General features: G+C 45.8%; 1 protein-coding gene across 7 annotated transcripts in view; it reads right to left on the bottom strand.

Moving 5' to 3' along the window:
• TNC (tenascin C) overlaps window positions 1–18917 on the bottom strand; it is a 103611-nt gene that overhangs the window by 65744 nt on the left and 18950 nt on the right. For 6 of the 7 annotated variants that reach the window (XM_029062582.2, XM_029062583.2, XM_029062584.1 and 3 more), the window contains exons 2-8: window positions 10622–11214; window positions 7154–8467; window positions 6461–6724; window positions 3245–3360; window positions 1723–1879; window positions 985–1257; window positions 211–396 (exon numbers count right to left, since the gene is read on the bottom strand). In XM_029062582.2, the coding sequence (XP_028918415.1) occupies window positions 211–396; window positions 985–1257; window positions 1723–1879; window positions 3245–3360; window positions 6461–6724; window positions 7154–8467; window positions 10622–11078 (2767 nt within the window). In that variant the 5' untranslated portion in view covers window positions 11079–11214. The remainder of the gene's footprint in view (window positions 1–210; window positions 397–984; window positions 1258–1722; window positions 1880–3244; window positions 3361–6460; window positions 6725–7153; window positions 8468–10621; window positions 11215–18917) is intronic. The other variant, XM_029062587.1, reaches the window with a different exon arrangement.

Below are 18917 nucleotides of genomic sequence, written 5' to 3'. Positions count from 1 at the left end.
AAGAATGAAAACTCAATCTGAGCTGGGAAAGAGTTGTTATCATCCCTTCCTTGGAAAACATTTTTTAGGAGCAGAGGGCTCAGTAAAGAGTAGACTTGCAGGAAAACCTAGCCCCAAAACCAAGGTTTCCAATTTCTCAGGAATCTTGAATTTATTTCTGAATCCCCAGGGCTGATGCTGAGGTGTGACTTGGCCAGAGTGCAAACCCACCTGTGAGTGTGACTCTGGTTGTAGGTTGCTTGCTCTTCAGCACATCCCGCTCGGCATGGTCCCCTCCAGCGATAGGAGCAAATTTGATTCTGTAATTGTCAATGTCAGCTTTCCCATTCTTCCACTCCAAGGTGATGCTACTGTCAGTCTGGGAGACCCGTTTTAGATTCCTGGGGGCATCCAGACCTGGAAAAGCAGTTTCCTTATTCAAACTCTAGGAGGCATTCTGAGGTGAAGAACTTGGGTTCTAGCCCAGGATGACTGTTTTTTTTAAATGGAATTTGTAAACCACATACTATGTGCCAGGCACTGTACTAGGTGCTGGGAAAGATCTAAAATAATTGGCTTTGTCACAGTTCCTGTCCCACATAGGACTCATAGTCTAAATTCCTATTTTACAAGTGAGGTAACTGGGGCACAGAGAAGTTAAATGCCTTGCACAAGGTCAGGCAACAGAAAAGTGTTGGAGTTGGAATTTGAACCCAAGTCCTCTGACTCCAAAGCCCATAATCCTTCCATTAAGCCACTCTACCTCTAATGCTTACTTAATGAAATCCCCCTTATTTTGTTGGGAAAAGGAGAATTTTAATGATAACACTAGCTGCCAAGTAGACCCCCAATCTGAACTAGGAGACTTCATCTCAAAGAAGTCTGTCTTTGACTTTTGCTTTTCCAGTGGGACCACTTCCTCTTAAATGAGCCAGTACCCCAGTTATACTATCCTGTTAAGGAATGACCCAGGATGCAAGTCATCAAAATGGAAGCATCTGTTACCTGTGGTGAATGTTTCTTTTGCTGGATTACTTGGAGTCATATCTCCTCGTCTCGAGATGAGTGACACCTCATATTCGGTGTCTGGTTTCAGGTTATCAATAGAATACTGGTTTTCATCGCTGGAGAACTCTATGGTGGTAACATCTCCAGGAACACCTTTAGTGCCATATGAGAGCTCAATGGTGTCAATTTCAGCTAAAGGCTTGAACCAAGTGATCAGAGCGGTGGTGTCCGTGACATCTTTCACCTCTATCTGACTGGGAGCATCCAATCCTTGGGTACAGAAATACAAAGCATGAATATGATTACCTTAAGGTACTGGAGGGAAAGCAAGAGATGGTCTCCAGTTGATCTCAGATGGCCAGTAAGAGAAAGTTCACATTTAACTGAGGACTGTCTCCATTATGGAGATGTTAAATGGATCTTGACCAAACCAGACCCTCTGGACACAGAGGAGATTGGTTAAATATGAACCATCTCTGACCTTGGCAGAGCAGCTGATGAGGGGCTGCTGTACGGATTGATGGGTGGTCAATTTCAGGGAGCAGTTGCCAATCATGCAGAATGCCACAGTAATCAAAAGGGGCCCACGTGTATGCAAGTAGCATCTGCATGAGCTTAACCAACATTTCATGACTTATCTGCAAAACTTTTTCAGTGAATCTCCAGAATGAGTGACCCCTAGAGAAGCACCTAGACGGGTGGTGCCCAGTGACAGGACCTCCAACTGGTACTCACTTGTGGTGGTCACCCTCTTGAGGCCAGGTCCACGTGTGTTATTCTTCACGATATGCAGGGAGATCTCGTACTCCTGGCCGGGAGCCAGACCTGTTTGCTGGTAGGTCGTCTCTGGTCTTCTTAAACTCCTGGTGATCTCTTCCCCATCATCTTTGTTCTGAAATACAGAGGGTTCAGGGTGAGGGTGTGATTTGAAAGGGGCCCCTTCACCCCCCAGACTAATGAACAACCTTAATTTTCTCCTGAGTTTGAAGAAATCACCATTTGGATGTGGGGCTGGCCTATGTGCCTTTAGAGTAGGATGAGGCCAATTGAATTGGACTGTACCTTGCAGTCTCTTTTGTCGCTCCCCATACATCCATTATGGTGTGTAACAAGGGGGCAGAACAATAGATTGGACAAAATGCCTGGGTAGAATGTATTGACAGACTAGGGCATTTAATAATAAGGACAGTGTCTACCAAGTCTATTGTAGTCTCCCAAATGCTTAGTACAGTGCTCAGCACATAGTAAGTGCTCAGTAAATGCCATCGATTGATTGAATGTTTGGAGCCTTCTCATGAAAGAGATTGTACACCTGACTTAAATGAAAGAGCATGGGCTTGGGAGTCAGAGAACATGGATTCTAATCCCAGCTCTGCCATTTGCCTGCTGTGTGACCTTGGGCAAGCACTTAACTTCTCTGTGCCTCAGTTACCTCATCTGTAAAATGAGGATTAAACTGTGAGCCCCATTCATTCATTCAATCGTATTTAGTGAGTGTTTACTGTGTGCAGAGCACTGTACTAAGCACTTGGAAAGTACAGTTCAGCAACAAATACAGACAATCCCTACCGAACAATGGGCTTACATGTGGGATAACCTGATTACCCTTTATCTACCCCAGTGCTTAGAACAGTGCTTGGCACATTGTAAGTACTTTATAAATACTATGATTATTATTATTGTAGTCAGACTCTCTTCTTTCAGAAGGTCAATAAATTCATCTCTGGAACTTCAAGTGATTACCTGACTTGACATCCAGAGGAGGAACATCTTGGTCTTGAGCCTCAGAGTAAGCCCCATCCCTCTCTTTTTTTCTCCCTTATTCACTCCCTCCCTAGCACTAAGACACCTGGGCTATTAAAGCAAGAGGTTTCGGGGGATGCTAAATTTCCAAGTACTTCTGAGGTAGGTAGCCCTAAAGTGTAGAGCTTGTGCTCCAGGATTCACCAGCCATTCCAAAGGTCTGTTCTGAACCCCAAACCTTAGCCAGAGCAGTTGTAATATTCCAACATTTTTGGGACAAAGTTATTGGAGTTTTGGAGAGCCTAAAACCACTCAGTTGACCATCTAATGGCCCAAGGGGAATAACCGCCTCTGCTCACCCAGTCAGCTAATCACCCAGAATGCACTAGTTGGTTGCATTTCTCCCTGCTTCCCCACAACAAAAAAAAAATTCCAAAGCAAAAATCCTGGTCAATCCTTGAAGATTCTGTTAGATCCAAGCCAGATTCTCCTTGTGGCCACACCCTGCCCTTACCATGTTCCTGAAGATGATTTCCCACTTTTCAAAGGCGATATCCAGAGGGTCCCACTCCACTTCCACAGAAGTTTCTTTAACTGATTTGAACTTTAAGCCTTCCGGAGCTGGAAGATCTGGGGAGAAGAGGTGAAACATGCAACCATGAGCTGTCTGACAGTGGAATTGAGGGGAGAATACGAGGGTGGAAAAAAACAGAGCCAGGGGAGGGTGAAATGTTGGCGGCTAAACAATGAACCACTTTACCAAACTCTAGAAGTGGCAGGCTTTCCTAGCACAGGCAGGCACCATGAGGTACTGTCTGCCACGGATCCATTCTGTGTTGATGTTCCAGAGTTAGAAGGCAGGTTTCATTGCCCAGGAGAGAACATGCTGTTACCTGTCTCTAATGTTATCCAAGGACAGCAGTGACTCCATTTCGTACATATATACTCAAGTTAGAAAGTTAGAAAAGGAACTGAAATAACAATCCAGTGTGGCCTAGTGCAAAGATCATGGGCTTGGGAGTCAAAAAACCTGGCTTTGTTGGGTCCCAGCCCCAACTCCTGCCTGCTGTGTGACCTTGAAAAAAGTCACCCAACTTCTCTGTGCCTCATTTTCCTCAGCTATAAAATGGGGATTAAATCATATTCCATCCTTCTTAGACATGACTCCCAGATAGGCACTGTGTCCAACCTAATTATCTTGTATCTACCCCTAGGCCCAGTACAGTGCTTGGCACAAAGTAAGTTCTTAATAAGTACCATAAAAGAAAAAAAATGCAGTTCCTCCGCTTACTATGTGCCAGGTTCTGTAGATAGTGCTAGGCTTGATACAAACTAATCAGGTTGGGCAGAGTCCATGTCTCACACAGGACTCAGAGCCTTAATGCCCATTTTATAGATGAGATAACTGAGATGAAGAGAAGTGAAGTGACTAGCCCAAGGTCACACTGCAGACAAAGGGCTGGAGCTGGTTTTAGAACCCAGGTCCTTCTGACTCTCAGGGCCGTTCTCTTTCCACTAGGCCACACTGCCTCTCACAGCAACCTTCTTGGACAGCAAACTAGTAATAAAAGAATTCCATTGTGTGAACAGGAATGCAGTCGAGCACAGAGAGTAATTCAACTTGAACACTGAGGATTTCCTATATGTAGATTTGCCCCAGTAACCTATCAAGATATTGCAACACTAAGGATGTAGCTTGTGTTGTTCCAATGTTTGGGGCAAACTAGGAGCCACTGGCAGGTTTTGATTTGCTTTAGAGCTCAAATTTGGCAGGATAAGCTGAAAGTGCTGGAGGTGTTCTTAAACCGAAACAATCTACCAGAGCTTAGAGTTGTGATGAATTGATGATTCACTATTGTCGGTCAGGCCCCAAGGGTGGAAGAGAGGAAACGCTTCCTCTCAAGCTCCCAGGGTATTTCTGGACAGAAGCAAAGAGTTGCCAGGCTGTGGCGAGAGACCAGGCCTGGCAGCTGTGGACTCAGTCCTTTCACTGGGACTCTCTGGATGACAGCACAGCCCCTCCCTCTTTCCCTCTCTTTTCCTTCCTCCTCTAATTTCCTTGCTCCTGTTTTTAATCTAATAGTCTTCCTCTAGACTGTAAGATCCTTATGGGTGGAGAATGTGTCTATCAATTCTATTTTACTCTCCCAAGAGATTAAATACCATTAATGGATTGATTGATTTTTCTCTACTCTCCCCCCCCCCCCACCTTCTGGGCCTTCCACTCCCTCCCTTCCCTTCTTTGTCCTGCCCCCTGGAGCTAACTCCTCTTCTCCACCTAAAGGTGACCAGAAAGCTATGTGGCAGTGATGGTCACCAGGATTTCTGGGCTAAAACGCTTGAGTTTGCAAATGAGCTGGGAATGGGCTGAAAAGCTCTGTGAGGATCCAACCCAAAGTGTCAAGAAAAGGAGAAATTCTGCTTTTTGATCATTGTAAATGAGCAGTTAGAGAGGAATACAAATAATACCAAGTTACAAAATGCCCTTTCCCTGGGGCAAGCAGGGAGCTATTAATGCAGAAGATGCAGCTGCCCCTGCATGCCAGTGAGTTCTTGAATAACTAAATTGACCTGATGCCCCTCTTTGCCTCCCCCCAACTATCCCTGCCTCACTCTGGCAGTACTGTGTGTTTGATAAGATAGGTAATTGTCCAAATCTCTGCCTTATGCCTCCTCCCCACTAACCCCCACCACCCTGGTCCTTCCCCAGACTGTAAACTTGTTATGGGCAGGGATCGTGTCTGCTAATTCTGTTGTACTGTACTCTCCCAAGCTCTTAATACAATACTCTGCAAATAGTAAGCACTCAATAAATACCATTAATTAATTGACTCCCAAAGGAGAGAGGACTAAACTAATAATACTTGTGGTGTTTGTTAAACCCTTACTATGTGCCAAACACTGTGGTAGAATCAAGATAATTGAGTTGAACACAGTTCTTGTTCCACAAGGGGCCCACTTGTTTAAGGGAGAGGAAGAACAAGAATTAATCCCATTTTACAGTTGAGGAAATTGATGAATGGAGAAGGTGACTTCCCCAAGGTCATATTCAGCAAGCACATGGTAGAGCCAGGAGTAGAACCCAGGTGGACCATCTGTCCGCTGAGTGACCTTGGGTAAGTCTTTTAATTTATCTGTACCTCACTTACCTAATGTGTAAAATGGGGATGATGATTGTGTTCAACCTGATTACCTTGTATCTACCCCAGGATTTAGTACGGTGTCTGGCACAGAGTAGGAACTTAACAAATATTATTAAAAAAAAAATGGCCCAGTGATTCCCAGGCCCATGCTCCTTCCACAAGGTCCATGCTGCTTCTAGAGTCTAGGAGCTTCTAGAGACTAGAAGGAAAGGACTCATTACTTTGATTTCTCAGAATGAAAGCTGCTCTCTCTCAGTTCCATCTAGGTATTATGAACCCAGGCTAGCAGAGCTGCCTAGTGGATACAGCATGGGCCTTAGAGTGAGAAGGACATGGGTTCTAATTCCAGCTTCCCCACTTTCCTGCGGCGTGACCTCCAGCAAGTCATTTCACCTTTCTGCACTTCAGTTACCTCATCTGTAAAACAGGGATTAAAACTCTGAACCCCATAGGGGCCAGGGCCTATGTGCAACCTGATTAGCCTGTGTCTAACCCAGCTCTTAGAACAGTGCTCGACAAATGGTATGCACTTGAAAAATACCTTCATTATTCTTATAATTTTTATTAGAACAATTCTTTGCACTCACATGTGGCCACCCTGGCGCTAACCGGAATGCTCTGCTTGTTCTCAAGGATGGCAAAGACCCGGATGAAATATTCCACGCCAGGCTCCAGCTCCCGGATGGTGGTGGAGGTCTGATCTCCAGGCACCCTAAACTTCATCTCCAAACCATCCATGTGCGTGGGGGTGTAGGTGATGAGATATTCCGTGACCTTCATCTCATTGTCCCACGCTAAGTTGACAGTCTGTTCTGTCACTTCAGTGACAATCAGGTCCTTGGGAGGGGATACTGCCAAGAGTAAGAAACAGAGGCTCCATCAGGTAGACGTTCCCTGGAGCAGCCAGCTTCACCCAGCAAGTTTCCTCCACCCGATGCTCTTGGACTGGCAATTAAACAAGGACCCACAACAACCTTTCAAGCCTTTCTCACTTAGCAGGCTGTTCATCTTGTGGAAGGGCACAGACCTATCTGGAGAGGGAAACCTGAAGATTAAATGCAGAATCTGGGACCTGAGGGAGATGAAAGCAGAAGGAAAAGGATTCCGTGAACAGGAAAGGAAACCAGCTGTAACACCATTTGGGAACTTAAAGTCTTCCCATTGGGTTATTCTGAAATAATGCCTCTTTCCTCTGGGACCATCATGCTGCTGTCCCCCCGAAACAAAGTCCCATCCTTTCCTCTTTCCTGATCTGAAGGCTACCAGGCTAGGAAACCTACCTTCTGAGCAGTCTTCACCCATATAACCGTCGTTGCAGACACAGTGACCATCAACGCACTGGCCGTGGTGGCTGCAGTCATTCAGGCAGGACCGTTCCCGGCAGTCGACACCCTGGAACCCGTCATGGCAGACACACTGGCCGTGGACACAGTGTCCCTGGTGGTGGCAGTCGTGGGGACACCTGGGGTCTTTGCAGTCCTTGCCCTCGAAGCCCTCGTGGCACACACACTGGCCATTCACACAGCGCCCCTGCTGATGGCAGTCGTTCGGGCAACTCAGCTCTCCACAGTCTTCTCCGGCAAACCCTTCATCACACACGCACTTGCCATCGGCACAGCGGCCCCGGCCGTGGCAGTCTTTGGGGCACCTCTGATCGTGGCAGTCCTCACCCATGTACCCCTCATCACATACGCACATTCCGTTCACGCAGCGTCCATGCTGGTGACAGTCCCCGGGGCACTGCATGTCCCCGCAGTCGTGCCCCACGAAGCCCGGCTCGCATACGCACTTTCCGGCTATGCAGCGTCCGTGGTTGTTGCAGTCATTGAGGCATCTCAGGGCACTGCAGTCCTCCCCAGTGTAGCCCTCGTTACACACACACTGCCCATGGATGCAGCGGCCGTGGTCGCTGCAGTCCCCAGGGCACCTCCTTTCATTGCAGTCATCCCCCGTGAACCCGTCATCACAGACACACTGCCCTTCCTCGCAGCGGCCGTGCCGGTTACAGTCGTTGGGGCACATGCGCTGGCCACAGTCTTCTCCTGTAAATCCTTTCTCGCAGAAGCAGGTCCCGTTGATGCAGCGGCCCCGGTCGTAGCAGTCATTGGGGCAGATCAACTCGCTGCAGTCGTCACCCGTGAAGCCCTCATCACACACGCACTCGTTCTCCACGCAGCGCCCACGGTTGTAGCAGTTGTTGAGGCACAGAGGCTCCTGGCAGTCCTCCCCGGAGAAGCCCTCATGACACACGCACTGTCCATTCACGCACCTACCGTGCTCGCTGCAGGGCAGGGGACAGACCTCCTCGTTACAGTCTGGGCCGGTGTACCCATCGAAGCACACACAGACCCCGCTGATGCATTTTCCCTGATCGTTGCAGTCATTGGGGCAGGCGGGCTGACTGCAGTCTTCGCCCATGAAGCCGTCATCGCAGATGCACTGCCCGTTGATGCACTGGCCTCTGTTGTTGCAGTTGCCGACGCAGTCCGGCTCTGAGCAGTTGGGGCCCTTCCAGCCCAACTCACAGATGCAGCCGCAGCTTTCTGTGCTGTAGTTTCCCCGGCCATTGCAGAAAGGTGTTGTGTCTAGGCGACCTGGTCAGCACAAGAAACAACACCCTTCACACCCAACTCGTGGTCTCGTGGCCCATATCTGATTGGATGATTGAGCAATGAGGTCCTCTGGTCCCTCTCCCAACTCAGTGCAACTGGGAAAGGCTCTCAAACTTTCAAGGAGGCATTACCAGGATTCATCTTGAATTCTGTTTTGGGAAAGCTCGAGGTGGGCAGAGAAAGTCTGCCAACTCTGTAGAATATTGCACTCTCCCAAGCACTTAATACAGTGATCTGCACATAGTAAGCACTCTATAAATACCACTGATTAATTGATAGATTGTGCAATAGGACCAACATTATATCGCTGTTTTCATCAATTCCTCAATTTACATTCCGCATTTCTCAACCAGGCAGCATAATCACTGACTTCCTCCTTCACATTCAAATCACCCTTGTAATTACTGTATCTGTACACATTGCTGTTGACTGAATAACTGCCTTGCCTAGTCTTAGCCTAGCTTTTTGAGGGCAAGAGCACAATTATCCTTTATCATGAGCCATTTAAAAATACATGTGAAGGGCCCTTCCTGTGTTCTGGGTCCTGGCTCAGACCACAACCCTTGGAACCAGGACCTCATATTAAAATATTCTGTAAACAAGAGCATGCAGATGTTACTGAAGTCTCTTTCGTATCAATGATTCAAATATGTAATTTCAATCCTGGGAAATACATGGATTTATGCTTCTGATTTTTGAGATGAGTCAAAACAACATTTTTTTTTACATTTATCCTGCTGAATTGTAGCCCACTAAAGAGGCTGCTGGGTGACCTTGGGCAAGTCACTTGACTTCTCTATGCTTCAGTAACCTCATCTGTAAAATATGGAGATTAAGAGAGTGAGCCCAGTGTTGGACAGGGACTGTGTCCAACTTGATTATTTTGTATCTACTCCAGTGCTTAGCACTATGCTTGGCATGCAGTTAACACTTTAAAAGTACCATAATTATTAAAGAGGCTTGGCAAATAGTTGGCATGCAAAGGAAATGTTTGCATTTTGTTGGTAGAAATGACCCAGAATTACATTTTATGGAAACTTCAGGTGGTTGTTTTAGTCCATCTTGCCAAATAGTTTTGAAAGAGCATAGGCCATGAAAGGTATTATCTTTCTATCCTAAATGCAACTAAATTTCATGTCATAAAAATTGTATCCAGCTATGTCCTCTGCATTTCCCTCCTCAAATTAGGTTAGTCTCACTAATCTTTACAAAGCTACCTTTTTTGTCCCTTAGCTATCCTCCTTGCCTTCTACCAATCCCATGTTACTAGGTTGAGAGAACCCAGATACCTGCTGGCAATAAACACATTCTAAGATCACTTAGGATAAGGCTTCTCATAAAATCCAGAAACAAAAGGGAAGAGAAATGGAAGGTGGGCTGCATCTGACTCCTTTTAAGCGTCCTGTTACAGGGCCCTTGCTTAATTTATATTAGCCCCATTCTGATCTTAAAGCTCTGGAACAGTGGATCAGCGCATATTTTCATGGCTGATTCTCTAAAGAATTATGTAATCCTCCCCAAGCTCAATATGCAGACCTAAAAGCTCTGTGGGAAGTAGTGTGGCCTAGTGGGTCTGGGGACATGGGTCCCATCCTAATTCTATTCCCATTTCTAATCCCAGCTCTTCTACTTGCCTGCTGTGTGACACTGTGCAAGTTACTTAACTTCTCTTTGTTTCCTTATCTCCAAATTGGGGATTAAATATCCCTTCTTCTTTGACTGTGGGACTAGCACAGTGTCTGATGTGATTATTCTGTGTCTGCTCCTGACTTAATACTGGGCTTGTAACATAGTAAGCCCTTACCTCATCTTTAAAATGGGAGTTAAGATTGTGAGCTCCACATGGGAAAAGGAGGGCACTTCAGGGAGAGGAAGACCTCTCCTGCCACTTTTCCAATCAATCAATCGATGGTATTTATTGAGCACATCCCGTGTGCAGAGCAATGTACTAAGTGCTTGGGAATGTACCATAGAGCAGAGTAGCCACCCTCACGTCCTTCATACCAGGGTTTGCTGAGTGTGTGAAGTGGGTGCTCCACGCTTCTAGGGGTTCCCCCTCCCGCCCACTTTAAGATGGGACCCAGCCAAGGAAGCCTATCCCCGTGGCCCCGGGCTGCAGGCTGAGTCCACACATACCTTCTGCGGGCTGTGGTCGACAGCCTGCCCCAGTGGCACACAGCTCTCTCAAGGAGGACACCAGCCCCTCCAGCTCCTCCAGTCTGCTCAGCAGATCCTTGATGTCGGGGGCTGCGGCGCAGCCACAGGCCCGCCGGGGGATGTTGATGCGATGAGTGAAGACAATCTGGTTCTCCTGATTCATGGTGTGCTCCTGGAAGTGGTTCCCTGGCTCGTCCTCCGAGACCAGGTTCTTGTCCCCACTGGGGGCGTCCAGGTCCACTGAGCAGTGAGATCCTACAGGCAACTTGATGTTATAGATGTGGTTAAACACCACTGGCTCACTGTCCTCTGACATCGTGATATTTTCCCCGCTCTGCCGCTTGTGCCGGATGATCTTCTTGATGAGGCCACCATCTGCCAGGCAGCAGAGCAAGACTATGAGTGTGCAGGCCAGCACCCGGGTAAGGGCCCCCATGATGGATTTCAGCTCTTTAGGGACGTGGCCGCAATCTTAATTGCTGTTTTGCTTTCACCAGTTGAAGCAGGAATTTAGTGGTCTGGCTGAAGGCCAAGTGGATCTTCCTTTCTCTTCCCGAAATAGTGATGTTCCTCTAAGTGGAATACAAGCAGTAAAAGGACAGTTATCTTCATTGTTGGGAATTTGTCATCATCCTCTGGAACGTATGCTCGACCTGGGCAGGGAACGTGTCTATCAACTCTGTTGCATTGTCCTCTTCCAAGTGCTTAGGACTGTGCTCTACACACAGTAAGCACGGAATAAATACCATTGATTGATCTCACTAGACTCTAAGGTCTTTGAAGGTGTAGATTATGCCTACCAACTCCCAAGCACTTATTACAGTGCTCTACCCAAAGTAAGTGCTTCATAAATTCCACTGATTGATTAATAGATGATCATTATTGACTTACTAGGTGCAGAAAGCAGTACTAGGTGCCTAGACCTCTACAATAGAAGTAGAAGATATGGTTCCTGCCCTCTAGAAGCTTACACTTTAATTGTTAAGGGCCAACAATTCCTGACACTCTGAGGAATGATTTAGGAGAAGCAGGGTGGCTCAGTGGAAAGAGCACGGGCTTGGGAGTCAGAGGTCATGTGTTTGAATCCCGGCTCTGCCACTTCTCAGCTGTGTGACTTTGGGCAAACCACTTAACTTCTCTGGGCCTCAGTTACCTCATCTGTAAAATGGGGAGTAAGAAAAATGGGGATTAAGACTCAGCCTCCTGTGGGACAACCTGATTACCCTGTATTTACCCCAGCCCTTAGAACAGTGCTCTGAACATAGTAAGTGCTTAACAAATACCAACATTATTATTATTATTCCTTTGGTCCAATCCCTGATCGATGTTATTCTGATCTTTCATTTCCTTTCCCATTAAACTAAGCCCCTTGAGAGCAGAGATCCTGCCAAATAATTCTATTGTAGTATACTCTCCCAGGCATTTCATACAGTGCTCTGTGCAGAAAGAGTGCTCAGTAAAGACCATTGGTTGATTGTATGTGCTACAGCTTTGACATTCTGTCAATGAAATGATCTCATGAAGATGCTTTGATCAGTGTCTCTCTCTTCTGGTTGATCTTAGTGAGGGCACTACATACCTTTAGCCCGGAGGCACCAAAATAAATGTGCAAGACTCAGGATTTGGGAGAAAGTCCACTGTGGGAGAAGCAATGAGTATTTCCACTGTTTTGCCAGGAGTTTTTCCTGGGGAGGTTATTACTAAGAAGTAATATAAATAATATAAATATAAAATATAATATAAATATAAAAATATAAATAATATATTTACAAGTAATATAAACTTTAGAAAACAGTCACAAAAATCCAGATCTCTTGCCCCCAGTGCCAAACTAGCAGTCTTCCAGAAACAAGTAAGTTAAGGTCACTGCTCTGGATGACAGATAACCCATGGGTGAACTCAGGAAAGTCCTAGAGAAGACACTGACATGGAGTCATCTTGACCATTTTGTATTAGACCCATTATTCCATTCCACAGATCTTATTCTGAAGTGACAGATTTGAGAAACTCAGGGTGGACCTGCTATTCTAAAGGAGTGTGGGGGTGGAGGGGGTCGCTTGTCCTGCATCCTGAAGCCTAGAAAAATCTCTATTGAAGTTCTCAGAGGATATGATGAGCCAAGATAAGGAAACTTGAACACTTTTTTCATGCTACCTTTCAGCTCCTGTTTTGGAAACCTGTAAGTCAAAAAGTCTGAAGCAAAGAGGCAAAGGAATCAGAATCAGGACAAAATTGAGGATGTGGATTTGTGCCTCTTCCTCAAAATGAGATCAGGTAGAAAGTTCAAATGGGTCACGATGTCCTGGAATAAGTGGAAGGGATCTAGAGATCAGAGATCTCTGTGTGTGGAAGATGTCTGTCAACTCTCATATGTTTCTCTCCCAAGCTCTTATTACAGTGCTCTGCACACAGTAAGTGCTCAAAAAATGTCATTGAGAATATTGGGTTTTTTTATGGTATTTGTTAGGTGCTCACTATATGTCAGGCACTGTGCTAAACACAAGGCAATCAAGGGTTTTGTTTTTTTTAGTGGTATTTGTTAAGTGCTTACTATGTGCCAGATACTGCATGACCTAGTGCATAGAGCACAGGCCTGGGACTCATAAAGTCATGTCAGTTTGAATCTGGCTCCCCAGCTTCTCTGCTGTGTGACCTTGGGCAAGTCATTTTACTTATCTGTGCCTCAGTTACCTCACCTGTAAAATGAGGGTTGAAAGTATGAGTCCCACATGGGAGAGGGATGGTGTCCATCCCAATTTGCTCGTATCCAATCCAGCACTAAATACTGTGCCTGGCACATAGTAAGCACTTAACAAATACCAGAGTTATTATTATTATTATTACTAAGCACTTGGGTAGATGTGAATTAATCAGGTTGGATGCAATCCATGTCCTACATAGGGTTCACAGTGTTTACCCCTATTATACAGATGAGGGAACTGAGACACATAGAAGTGAAGTGACTTGCCCAAGGCCAGACAGCAGACAAGAGGTGGAGCCAAGATTAATTGCTAAGAGTACAATATTGTGGGAAGGCTATGGGGAAGAAAGAAGCCGGGTCAGGAATTTTTGATGCAGAGTTATTTCAATGTTGGTGAACTTCAGAAATGGTACTGTAACTAGTGATGATGAGATCCAGCCTGTGCCAAGTTGCAAAGTGAGTGGGGTAGGGTGGTGCAGGATGAGATTGTTGCACCAAGTGCTTACACCAGAACATTTCCTCTAGAAAGCTGGAGAAGGGCAGGCATCTACAGTAACTGGCTAGAGACAAACATCTCATCACTCTGAGTCCTCTAAAGTAATGATCTCATGCACACAGATGGCAACAGATCTGTAAGCACAGGATGAGTCCTTTTAGCATGTATCATTTTTGTTGCTTTTTCTGCTGCCCATTTGATCTTTCACCAGCTCCTCATTCATCATCTTCTCCAGTCAGCTGCCATCTGAATGAACTGAGAGAACTCTTCCTAACATATTTTCCCTTTCGAAGAGCCTCTCAATATTTCTTAATTGAGAATTGTTGATATTTCTATGTAGGTTACCAGGATGGACTTTGATTCTCTTTGGAGAAAAGAAACTTTTTTTTCCTTTTTTTTTCTTTTTATGTTAGTGCTTTTCATGTGTCAGGCCCTATACTGAGCTCTGGGGTAGATACATCATAATCAGTTTGGACAAAGTCCATGTCCCCCTTGTGGTTCAAAGTCTTAATCTCCATTTTACAGATGACATAACTGAGGCACAGAGAATATGAGCAACTTGCCCAAGGTCACACAATAGACATGTGATAGAGTCAGGATTAGAACCAACTCCTTTGACTCCCAGGCCTGGGCGTTTTCCACTAGGCCACTCTCTGTTTCCGTTCTGTGGGAGATTTGCTTCTTCTTTATAAACCACTAGGGTGGCACTTACCACCTCAGGCTCTTGATGGTTTTCTGCAGGGGTAGGGACTCAATTTTTATTCCAAATACTATCACGGCCCTTCTGTCCAATATTTTAGGTAGCCATGATAGGATGTCAATTTGATATGGATATTTTCACCTTTGTTCAGTAGATGACCTAAACCTCAGTAAGAGAACTTGCTGACAGGGAGAAGCAAGGCAATGTGATCTTGATCAATCAATCGATCAATCAATCAATCATTTGTATTTACTGAGAGCTTACTGTGTGCAGAGCACTGTACTAAGTACTTGGGAGAGTATGGTAGACATATTCTCTGACCATAATGAGCTTACAGTCTAGAGGGGTAGACAGACATTAATATAAATAAATAAATTATGAATGCGTACATCAGTGCTGTGGGGCTGAGGGAGAAGTGAATAAAGGTTGCAAATGCAAGTGCAAGGGACCTGTGGAAAGGTGTGGGAGAAGAGGAAATGAGTGCCTAGTTGGGGAAGGCTTTTGGAGGAGATGTGCCTTCAGTAAGATTTTGAAGGTGGGGAGAGTGATCATCTATCGATACGGAGGACGGCATTCCAGGCCAGAGGCAGTACATGGGTGATAGGTTGGTGGTGAGATAGATGAGATAGAGGTACAGTGAGTATGTTAGCATTAGAGGAGTGAAGTGTGCGGATTGAGTTGTAGTAGAAAATTAGAGAGGTAAGGTAGGAGGGAGCAAGGTGGTTGAGTGCTTTAAAGCCAATGGTAAGGAGTTTCTGTTTATTTTGGGGATAAATAGGCAGCCACTGGAGGTTGTTGTGTGGGGAAATATGGACTGAGTAGCTCTGAGGGAAAATGATCCAAGCAGCAGAATGAAGTGTGCACTGGAATGGAGAGAGACAGAAGTCAGGTAGGTCATTCATTCATTCATTCAATTGTATTTATTGAGCACTTACTATGTGCAGAGCACTGTACTAAGCGCTTGGAATGTACAATTTGGCAACAGATAGAGACAATCCCTGCCCAACAATGGACTCAGTCTAAATGGGGGAGACAGACAACAAAACAAAACAGAACAAAACAAAACAAGTAGTTTGGTTTACATCAGAAGACTGCAAAGGAGAGGAAGTGGGCTTTCAGAAAACTATAAAGGTAGGAGGGTGACCCCTGGGAAGGTCACCTGACCAGTCCCCTGCCTCTAAGCAGGAAAACCACTAAATGTCCAGGATGGATGGCTCTTTGCTTTTCTTCTTAGAGGCAGAGGAGGGGGAAGTGGAGGTGGAGGTGGAGGGGAGATTTACTGCCCAACCCAAGTTCTGGAGACTGAAACACCCAGGGTTAATGTTTCTCAGAGTCAGGCTGAACCAAGCAGGCAGGCAGTCAGCCAGCCAGAACGGCCAGAACACGGCCCTGCAGGCCCTGCAGCTATATTATCCACCTCTCCTCCAGCGGAGCACCCTGGTCTTCCTCAATTAATCAATCAATGGTATTTATTGAGCACTTACTGTGTACAGATCACTGTGCTAAGACCTTGGGAGATTACAATATAACAGAGTTGGTAGATACATTCCCGGCTTACAGTGAGCTAACAGTTTAGGGGACAGACATTAATACAGATGAATGCATCACAGATACTTACATAAGCTCCTTGGGACTGAGGGAGGAGTGAACAAAGGGAGCAAATCCAATTGCAAAGGGGATGCCAGAAGGGAATGGGAGAAATGCCTCCCCACCTTTATCCGCCCCAGAGGGCAATGCCCTCCTGCTTCCCTCCTTGGTTTTGCCAGCAGCCAGGCCCCCAGGGCCTGAACCTCTTCACTGAGGGTGGGGTTGGAGTTTCATAATGGCAAGAGAGAATTAGGAGATCCCACAGGGCAGCCATAAGAGTTGGAGTTGGCCTGGGGCCCTTCTATCTTTCCTCAGCCTGACCGTCCCCCGCCCCCAGCCTGATTCTTTCTGCCCTACCCTCAATGTCTAAATCGTGAGCCCCTGAAGGGACAGGGTCCATATCTAATTTCCACTTGAATACTCTTTTCCAGCACTTAGTACAGTGCTGTGCATATGGTAGGCACTTAATAATGCTATTAGTATTACTAATCATCTCCAGGTTTAGTGGCTTCACAATCTCATTCATTCTGTAAATAAGGATGGATAGGATAAGTGCTTGGATTAATGAGATAACAGTTTGGATGAAGAAGAAAAGGCATATTTTAATGATGTTTTGAAGATTGAAGAGAAAGGATTTAGTGACAGATTGAATATGTGGGTTGAATGAAAGATGGTGAGTCTAGGATAATGCCAAGGTTGTGGGCCTGTGAAGCTAGGAAGGGTGGTGTCACTGTCCTCTACAGTGATAGTAATGTCAAGGGAGGACAAGGTTTGTGTGGAAAGATTAGGAATTATGTTTTGGACATGTTTAGCTTGAGGTGTTGGTGGGATATTCAAGTAGAGATGTGTGAAGGCAGGAGGAAATGTGAGATTGCAGAGAGGGAGAAAGATCAGGGCTGGAGATGTAGATCTAGGGGTCATCTACATAGAGGTGGTAGTTGAAGCCATGGGAGTGAATGAGTTCTCCAAGGGAGTAGGTGCAGATGGAGAATAGGAGGGGACCCATAACTGAGACCTGGGGGACAGTTAAGAGGTGGAAGGCAGAGGAGGAACCCGGGAAAGAGATTGACAAAGAGCAGTCAGAAAGATAGGAGAACCAGGAGATAACAGTGTCAGTGAAGCTAAAGATGGATAATGTTTCCACAAGACAGAGGTGATCAGCAGTGTCGAAGGCACTGGATTTGGCAAGAAGGAGATTATGTGTGACATTTGAGAGGGTGGTTTCTATGAAGTGAAGTGGGTGGAAGCCAGATTGGAGGGGGTCAAAGAGAGAAATGGAGGAGAGGAACTGGAGACAGCGTATGTAGACAACTCACCCAAGGAGTTTGGAGAGGAATAGTAGGAGGGAAATCGAATGATAACTGGAGGAAGTGGTGGGGTCAAGGGAGGGGCTTTTTTTTGGATATGAGAAAAATGAGCATGTTTGAAAGCAGAGGGAAAAAAGCCATTGGCGAGCGAACAGTTGAAGATGGTCTTCAGGGAAGGAGGAAGGGAGGGGTAGAGTGCTTTGATAAGGTGTGAAGGGAAGAGATTGGAAGCACAGGTGGAGCCAGTGGATTTTGACAGGAGGCAGGAGATCCCCTCTTGGGATACTGCTGGGAAAGATGGGAGAGTTCAAGAAAGGTCAGATGGAGGGAGGGACTGGAGAGGAGCAGGGGAGATTTTAGGGAGATCATTCCTGCTGGTTTCAATTTTTCTCAGTAAAGTATGTGGCCAGGTCATTAAGGGCAAGAGATGGGATAGGTGGGGAGAAAAGGGAGTTGAGGAGGGAGTTACATCTGGAACAACTGGTGAGGGCAATGGACATGGGTGTCAATAAAGAAGGAGAATTAATTTTGCTCAGGAGAGGAGGGGGTAGTGTTAAAGTAGGCAAGGATTAACTTTTAGGTGGACAGGGTCAGCCTGGTACCTCGATTTTGTCCAGCAGCACTCTGAGGCTCATGCCCAGACTAGGGCGTGGATAGAGTGTCTTGTATTGTCCTTTTTTATATACTAGAGGTTGGGTCTACATTGGGCCAAGTGCTTTGTTGGAGAGAAAAAGCTATTCTTGGTATATCCTCTAGACTGTATGCTCCTTATGGGCAGGGAACATGTCCACTAATTCTGTTATATTGCACTCTCACAAGCATTTAGTACAGTGCTCTGCACATAGCAAATGCTCATTACATACCACTGATTGATTGATCTCTATTGGGCTAACTACCACTTGAAGTCATTAATTATTCTACAGCCATGGACCACTAATTCAAGGTCACCTCAGGAACCTGGATGTCAGCACATCCAATTGATTGATATTATTTCCATCATTTCCACCTCTCAGCACTCTCTAAAGAGAACAGGCCTCCCAATCCAAAGAGTTGGCAGTCTCCTTCATCTCATCAGGGGACCTGGGTATCAAGGCAATTCCCCATGATTGCTCCCTTCCCTGGTAATTGATGACCCTGGAGCTTTTGACCCCAGTAGTGGAAAATATGGACAAATGACTTCTCAGTGTCCTTTCCACATGGAGTAAAATTAGCAAGAGTGGAGGACTGCAGTTGTGTCTCCAGGTGTCCTACTCTACATTTCTTTTGAAGGATAAAAACCACCAGTAAGCCAATAGGTGTGAAGCTGACTCGGGAAAAACTTGCCAAAAACATGTATTTATTGTTAGCCTTTATTTTCAGTGGCCCTATGTACAATGGTTTGAAACAGCACAGTCAGGGCAAAGTTAGGTTTTCACACTGTGGAAAGTATCAAATTTCTTAGTAAAGGTATTCTTGGCTCACAGAGGTATTTCTACCTTGGACGA

Source organism: Ornithorhynchus anatinus, chromosome 4, assembly GCF_004115215.2.
Source record: "Ornithorhynchus anatinus isolate Pmale09 chromosome 4, mOrnAna1.pri.v4, whole genome shotgun sequence".
Classification (NCBI taxonomy): domain Eukaryota; kingdom Metazoa; phylum Chordata; class Mammalia; order Monotremata; family Ornithorhynchidae; genus Ornithorhynchus; species Ornithorhynchus anatinus.
The sequence above is the reverse complement of the archived record's forward strand: the minus strand, read 5'-3'. Positions and strand labels throughout refer to the sequence as shown.